Source organism: Ornithodoros turicata, chromosome 10, assembly GCF_037126465.1.
Source record: "Ornithodoros turicata isolate Travis chromosome 10, ASM3712646v1, whole genome shotgun sequence".
Classification (NCBI taxonomy): Eukaryota; Metazoa; Arthropoda; class Arachnida; order Ixodida; family Argasidae; genus Ornithodoros; species Ornithodoros turicata.
The window spans coordinates 17895429-17903889 of NC_088210.1; the positions used below are offsets into that span (position 1 = coordinate 17895429).

Genomic DNA, 8461 nt, shown 5'->3' on the forward strand with positions numbered 1-8461 from the left:
CCCGAAAGGGACTACAGCCCCAACAACACCGAATATCCTCTGGATGTACGAATAATGTCCTAAGGGATTCGTACGTCCGATGGATATCTGGGGGATATCCATCGGACGTACAAATTTCGTTAGGACATTATTCGTAAATCCAGAGGATATTCGGTGTTGTTGCGGAGGTGGCGGCCATGCATCTAGTCGTCTAGTCTCCAAAAGGACTACAATTACTTCTTTTTTTATAAGAGTGTAGGTAGTAGACTTTCGTATTCTTGAATGCTGGTGTCTCACTAGTCCCCATTGGCACGTAGGAAGTACGCCCTGCCCCCAGCATCGAAGTCCCTTCCAGGAGGCAACCTGGCTCCGAGTGACGTAAGCTGCCCGACCAAAGTGGATGCAGACGACCCCTACTACAGCGACGACGACCGCAGGACGGAACAGTCACTGTCTGCCGACGAAACATCGGCGCACGCGGGTGGCGACATCTCCCCTAGGTCGGGCTTCGACCTGGGCCTTTCCCCTGGGTCGCCAGAACATGGCGGTCTCACCGAATACCTCCCGTTCGGGGCCCACACATCATTTCCTCTTCAGTATCTCTACAACCAGAGCCTGTATCAACAAAGCCTCATGCTTCAAGACATGATCATGTCCTCCGCAGCTACATCCCCTACTGGTCGACATCACCCTTTCGGGATCAACCCGTTTTCCGTGCGAAGTCTACTGATGGCGAACGAACACCTAAAGGCTCCAAGCCCACTCAAGATGGCAGACTCCGGCTGTCACCAGCACCTCAAGAACTTCCGGTTCTTTCCGTATTCGCTCCCCGGCTGGCGGTTGCCCACTGGTGGGAGCTCGCCCCCGCCACCCGCTGGCGTACTCCTCGAACCTTCTTCGCCCAAGCCAGAAGTCAACGCGGGACGACTTGGTGGGGATTCCGATCGGTCTCCGAGGAACACCGATGACCGGAGAACGTCAACACCGGTACCGGCTAGTCCAGCTTCAGCTGAGGAAGACGCCGCAGACGTCACTTCTGAGGAGTCTAAGAAATGAACTCGTGTTGTTTTGTGCGGACTGACGTGTGGCGGCGGAATGGACTGCGCAAACTGCCCACGACCACTGTCTTGGCAGAAACAGAAACAGATAGTGACTGCTGTGCGTGGGGTCTTTTAATCTTGCGGAATACTTGCTTGTGTGTTGTTGTATAGATATGGCGGTTCCATGGACGACGTGCTATACGATGCTTCTATACTTTCTGGAAAGAAAGGGCAGTGCAAGAGTACTGGGAATAAGGAATTGGCGCGTCGTACGATTTGCTGTTCAGCGCTGTATGACTAAATGGTCCTGTGCACAGTTTTCTTTTCCAATCGCTACTTAACTGAAAGTCCCACCGAAAGTGAACATTCCTAAACGGTAGCAAAAAGAAATGTGGAACGTTGCCTTTCCAAAAAAGCCTACATCGAGATCTCAAACCACACCCACAAAAAAGTGAGACATTATCGAAATCCTCCCCCCCCCTTTTTTTTAGTATGATGCACTCACCATAGCATGTCTACAAAAGCACGCGTTTGATATGATTTGGTTATCGTGTGGCACTAGAGACTATGTATAGTCTAAAGAACTCCATGCATCTTTGGAAATGCGAGGGCCCTTATGCACTCATGGGAGTTATGCAATACTACTTTTCACATCAGTGGCCTGCAGGTACCATTAGACCTGCGCGTATTGTGTCTAGTCAAGCACCCACCGTGTACCGGAAGGCAAGTCTCAGGTGATCGGGTGTGCTGTTTTCCGTCACCTCGCCGGTTGTTGCAACACACGAACGTCGGAGCTGTATACCTTTGCAGAAACGACAGGCGCATGCATCGCTCCTGTGTGGCTCCTGACTCACCGGCCCTGCTGGTACCGCTTTATTTATTTACTATAGCTGTGTGCAAAACAAGCTCGTTCTTCGGTGACAGCATCGTGTGTAGTGTATGACAGCGTGCGTGCAACTGAATATCACAAATGTGTATTGAGTAGAATGAATCGAGGATCTCTCCCGTTTTTTCTCGTGGTACGTCCTGTACAAAATGAAGTGTCTCACGTGACAAACCACGTGGTATAGTAAATACAAGAAAGATTAAATGTCGTTCTATAGCTTTTATTTTGGTGTTCATTCATCCTGTCGTTTTGTCTCTGCGCTGCACGATCTTTGAAGACTGAAGCGAAGACAGCGGGACATATAGGTCCCACTTTTTCGCGTTCCCTGTTTTGTCCAGTCACGTTATACGGGGACCCCTAATTGTTGAAATATGGTATGGTATGGTATGGTATTGTAGGGTATGGTATGGGAGATACAGACTGTCGGAAGGCATTAGGGAGCGCGAGTGGACCGTTGGCCTTCGAAATGCCGTATCTACAACACCCAATCAACGAATAAGATTCTGAGAAACGCATGCTGCCAGTGTGTCTGATCAACGCCACCTAGATATCAGAAGGCCTGCGCACTCTTTCAATTTACGTCACGAACCTGGACACACTGTCGCTGTTGGCGATAGATATAGAGGTGACGTCACCGAAAGAGCGAAGGAGAGAGAGAGAGAAAGAGAGAAAAGCTCCCTTATTGAGAATGTATGGCAGCCGGTGCAGGTGCGTGACGTTATCGAGTGAGTGCGCATATGCCTTTTGTTATAGGTGGCATTGGCCTGTTAGGTAAGAAAACTTCACGGTGACGTCATCAACGGTATACTGACATACTCTAGTACCACCTACGAACACAGTATACGGAATAAAGGCACAAAAAAAAAAAAAAGAATACCTGCTAGAAGCAGAAAAAACTTGAACTAAAACCATACTTTGCCAGAGCGGGGTGCAGGTAATTTGGGTGCAAGGTTCTGATTAGTATGTTAAAAACTTTCTGTGAACAGAGCATTTAAAAAGAGAGGACCAATGGGACGACGCGTGCTACAGGCCGTGCGGAACGACTCTCGATAAGATAAACAGCTTCCACTAACGACTATAGTCGAAAGACAAACAACTTTATTTCGAGATGATGAATGGGGAGCTTCATCGCCAGGTGCGATACCCAATTGCTGGTGGTGATTTCTTTGGTGGTGTCTCTCTCCATGTGATTAACAGAAATATAAAGAGAGGAGGTTAAAAAAAATAACGTAGACGTCGGAGAAGCAACGCTGTGGTAGCTGAGGCGCCACCAGACTTCTCTGACCGGAAATAAGAGGGTGTGAGTTCACCCCACGGCTGAAACCATTTCAACCGTCATTCTTAGTGAAATACGCATCTCTTAGGTTTTACACACACACACACAAAAAAACGTGTTAGCGCCGCGAAGCAACTGCGGCTATGAGCCGCGTGAGACAGATGGAGAGAGGTGAGGAGGAGGGAGTGCACGGGAGACGGGGGGATCGCTTAGTTTGGAACGTGTGTCGTGTCAGAAAGGTAGCGACGGTAGCATTCAGTATGTTGCTATACGAAGTTAAATTTTTCGCTGCCGCCTAAAAAAAATTAAAATAAAGGAAGAAGAAATAAATAAAAACGTCACCTATGCAGTAAGCAAGATTGCTCCAGTGGACATTCAAACATTGTAAAAATATAAATATAAGGCCGAAAAGAAAGCAAGCACGCTGAAGATATCTGTGCATGTATAAGGCGGGGAGGGGGGGGGGGGGGGGTGCAACGCTATACTGCAGTCTGAGTCCGGCGGTGGTGGTGGTGGGGCGCCCGACCCCCTTCCCCCTCTTTTTCGCGCCCTTGACCTTCATAAATAGTTGTGAAATTCTGTCTGTTAATATTTTTGCTTATATGCTGCGAAATATTGCATGGTGGATGATTCTACGATATTTGATATATATTGGAAACGTGAGCAAGCGCCAGTCAAAAACACGCACGAAGGGTAGCAAAGCTCCCTTTCGCTTCCGTTGTATAGCAGAGACCAGCCCGGAGAAGAAATCCTGTTGCGTCGTAGGCATCACGTTGCCCGGCGCAGTACAGGACCGAGCAATGTCGCCAAAGGAACGATTGTACATAGAGAAAAAAAAGAAAAAAGGCAAAAACAATTCAGCGATACTGTGCCAATTCATAAAGAGCAGAGTCCCTGAACTAGGACAAACTGTGTTATAATGATCACTACCAGCGGCGCACAGTTATCATCAAGTGACTAGGCCAATCAAATCTGTTGCTTTCAAACTCTGCTTAATAAGACAGCGTGGAAGAAACGCTCACAGGGCCATGACTCACGAATCTGTTATTTTTGTCCCGTTTCTATTCGCCGCGAAGGCTATATAGGGCTCCAACCTCCTTCATATTACGCTGAACAGGAGAATCTTCCGGGAAGTGGATTAAAAAGAAGAACGAGAAGAAAGACACAGAAAGATTTCCCCCCTCATCGACTATAAAGGATGAACAGATGTAAGCGCAAGAAGCGAAAAACAACGCCCGCAAATCTCCCAGGGCGGAACAACCAATTCGACCGATTCGTCATTGCGTCGATGGCATGCTGTGGCGTGTTGTCCGCAGTACACAGCCGACGTTTAGCCCCACGGAGGCACTCAATTCCGAGGGCAGACCAATCAATGGAGAGCCTTCCATAATAAATGCCCATCTTGCATTTCTATTACGGGGGTCTTGGAGCAAACACAGCTGGTCAGTGGGCAGGCAGTGGACGATACATCAGCACGCAACTCCGCAATCAGGATGCAGTGGCGCGTGCAGCGCTTCCACAGGCAGCCCGAAAGAAGGTCGACAAGGGTCGCGTCACAGGACTTGAGTTCGAGTGGTATGTTGAAGAAGTACTCGAGTACTGTATAGTCACTTTGGCGCGCGGACAAGGTTACGCGGCAGCTTTCTCCTGGGTTACTGAGCTGGAGAATCTCGTACCTTGAGAGCGGAGCTTCTTGCCGCTCAAAGCTGGTATACCTTAGGGGACCTAAGACGGACCGACAAACACTTACAATTGTCAGTTTATACCACAGGGTGCGTTACGTAAGGCTGACCAGAATTTTTATCAAAAAAGGCTATGAGAGCAGCATGGATGTTGTTGTTGTGCTATGTTATATTGAGACTGTATTGAGGTGTATCGAATTTGTACTACAAAAGTTTACTTGGTCATATTAAATATCCTGGTCAGTTGTTGTTTTTTCAGTTGAGTTCTACGGCCAGGCGGACATTCTCTCGAAGAGAGTGTGCAAGTACAAGACGACTAATAACTTAAAATTCATTAATTAACTTTTTAATTAGGGGATTTCACGGCAAAAGCGAGATGGCAGATTGAGAGACGATCTTAGTTGCAATCCATTTCACGTTTAACACATCCTGAAACCCGCATCTGCGTTAAAATATCCATCCCCGAATGTTTATACGCAAGTGAGCCGAAACCGAAACCACGGCGACCGGGAACGCGGGGAGTACAGCGCTCATTTTACGTCAGAGGGCCACGTGATTTGGAGCGATGGAGCTGATTGGAGTAGGCGCCGCTCAGCTGGCCAGATAAACCGCGTTCCGACCCAGATAAGCCTCTGTCCGCGAGGGTGATGCGCTCCTCAGACGCGCGTTTTCAGGTTCGGCTCATTTGCATATCAAAATTTGAGGATGGATATTTTAACGCACGTGCGTGTTTCGAGGTTTTCGAAACGTGGAATGATGTTCAACGAGGTTAGTCTCTCAATCTGTTGTCTCGCTTTTGCCCGAAATTCCCTCATTAAAAAGATAATTAATGAATTTCGGGTAATTAGTAATCTGTTAGTTACGTACTCTCTTCCGGGGGATGTCCGCCAGGCTGTAGAACTCAACTGAAAAAAAGAAAAAGAAGAAGAAGAACATCTACGCTGCTCTCATAGCGTTTTTATAAAATTTTTTATAAAAATAAAAAAAAAAGTCTACGTGACGCACTCTGTATAACCGATAAGCAGACGCGAACTACTAAGATGTATCGACGCGCAGCTCTTTTTTTTTTTTTTCTTCTTAATTATGTTTTGACACTTACACTTTCTACTCTTTGAGCAGATGATGGTGAATGTGATGGTGGTGGTGAGGAGACCGGCTTGCCATTATCGGCCTCATTCATGCGGGGGCAGCGTCACGACTGTAGCCAGCATGAGATGAGAGGATATGATATCGGATGCTGAAGTGATGACGATCTTGAAGAAGTTCACCACAAAACACGATGAAGGCCAACCATCGCACAGAATGATATCGTTATCAGTACCGACTTGAGGAAAATGCGGTGCGTACGCCTTTTTGTGAGAACGCTGTCAGACATGTCGTCACAGTTCCCTTAGAAGTCGGACCAGAACGCACATTCCCACAGAGCGTAGGTCTCTGTGAGGCCGACAACGGCCAGCTCTATCTCCAATTAGCCCCACTACCTTGTGACAATTAACGTAACTGCATAAGTGACACAAAAAGGCGTACGCCTCCCTTTTTCAACAAATCAGGGGGCAGAACGATGATACTTTTTCTTCTTTGGCTATAGTCGTGACGATGCCCACTTCTGTGTGGCCAACAACAGCGAGCCGGTTCTGACATTACCCCCCCCCCCTCCCCCTCCATCCTCTCTGTTTTGAGAGTGAACCGTTAGCATTCCTGATCTGAGGACATTCGAGGAAATGGGACGTACGCCGTTTTGTGACAGTTCACAACGCTGCAGAAGTGCCAAAGAAAGGCGTATGCATCCAGTCTTAAACAAATCATGGGATAGAACGATGTCGATTCGGGATAATGGTTCGTTAGGAGCGTGCTATGCGGTGAAGTTCTGTTTTTCCACAGTTCCCTTAGAAGTCGGCCCAGGACGCACATTCCCCCAGGGGCGTCAGTCGTGACGTTGCCCACCTCTGTGAGGCTGACAACGGCGGGCCCTTTCACCATCACCACCACCATCTGTTTTTCCAGTATATATATAGGTGAGGCCAACAATGGCAAGCCGGTATCGTCACCACCACCATCACACCACCACCCGTATTTAGAGTGTACCTATGTTATGTTGAACAGAGCACATGTGAAGGGAACAAAAAAAAAAAGGAAAAGAAAAAGAAAAAATACAAGCCCCGTCCAGTTGCAAGGAGTATTGAGATAATATACATATAGAGAATGAAGCAGGTTGCAAAAATATATTGGTGACGAGCTTCCGTGCAGTCTGCACTTCATGTACTGATGAAGTACAGACCACCCGATGAAGGGCACGAAAGCACGTCACATTTTGATATTCTTCGAGGTGCCTCATTTTGTGTAGTCATGTCCTTTTAAGACGTGTACAAGTTTATCGCTCGTGTCCACTTGAAACTATCCTGAAGCAAAAAAAAAAAAAAATGGTTAGAGGTCACGGGTGTACCGAAATCGTGATGTCGTATGACGGGGTGTGGTTCATCGTTACGCAAGCAGCCCGTTGGCTTTCCTCGTGGGCTGTGGCCTCAGTATAGAGGTCGCATGCTTTCGTGAAACAACAGGAATGATCTAAGCTGGCGCTCTCTGACGTCATCGCTCCGTGTTGCGGCGGTTGAGAAATATGACAAGCACGTGCTCATCATGCACTTGGCCAAACTATTCATTCCGTCCGGCAGGTCCTACTCCTTTCACCACTATTACAAGAGTCAGTTGCATCATTTTGAAAACGTAAGCGGTGTTTAATTATATCGCGTAAGATACGGGGAATAATGCAACTCGTTACTTACGTTCTGAGAACATTCACTCTATGAATTATATCTTGTGCACGGTCTGCATCTGGAACGATATAGACACAAAACAGTTAGGTTAGGTATCGTGGAGCTACATTATCACCTTATGAGATACAGTTCAGCAGGAGTCATCAATGTCCCCGTCGACTATACGTTGACTACCCGGATGTGCACGAAAGTGGTTGTGAATATGCGACAGGTGGTCAAGGTTTCGTTACATTTGTTAACCGTTTAATTGTCAAAGGTGTACGGGTGCATTCCCCCAACCTCAGGGACATGTTGCCAACTTCAACGATAACTGAGACCTCACCATGTCCCACTTGTATATAACAAGGACATTGTAATGAACTTCATCGGTAGGTGGCGGCACCAAATAACTCCCGCGACGCATCACACGAGAATCCCTACTGTATTTTTTATCAGGTAACTACTGCAGGAGTTTCCTGCATTATAAAGAGGGAAAGCCGAAATTGAAATGTAGGGTCATATCTCAGCTACCTTCACACTGCACGCAACAACAATATTTAGTCGCGTCCGTTAAGTAGGCTAAAATGTACGGTCTCCGAAGCAGGCCATTAAGACTCTCGTTATGTGCTTTAATGTTCACCCTCGAAGACCTGCGCATTCAGCAGTGCGTTCTGCTATGTTATTTTCTACGTTGCGTCTTCATTCTACTCAGCAACCTGTGCATACAGGAAAGCAGCAGTTGTCCTGGCGCAGGAGCGATCAATAATTGACTGTATAGGATCAATCACGCCGTAATGATGCGCTTTGACAAGGACCAGAGAAACTACGCAAATCGAAAACGGTAT

The 8461-nt window shown here is 47.4% G+C and overlaps 1 protein-coding gene and 1 long non-coding RNA gene across 3 annotated transcripts in view; one reads left to right on the forward strand and one right to left on the reverse strand.

The window, feature by feature from the left end:
* LOC135370218 (T-box transcription factor TBX3-like) overlaps nt 1-2121 on the forward strand; it is a 33578-nt gene extending 31457 nt beyond the window's left edge. For both annotated transcript variants that reach the window (XM_064603919.1, XM_064603920.1), the window contains exon 5: nt 297-2121. In XM_064603919.1, the coding sequence (XP_064459989.1) occupies nt 297-1035 (739 nt within the window). In that variant the 3' untranslated portion in view covers nt 1036-2121. The remainder of the gene's footprint in view (nt 1-296) is intronic.
* Nucleotides 1-7697, reverse strand: part of LOC135370751 (uncharacterized) — an 88883-nt gene extending 81186 nt beyond the window's left edge. The window contains exon 1 of the long non-coding RNA XR_010415445.1: nt 7647-7697. This is a non-coding gene — a long non-coding RNA (uncharacterized LOC135370751). The remainder of the gene's footprint in view (nt 1-7646) is intronic.
* Between the last annotated feature and the right edge of the window lie 764 nt (nt 7698-8461).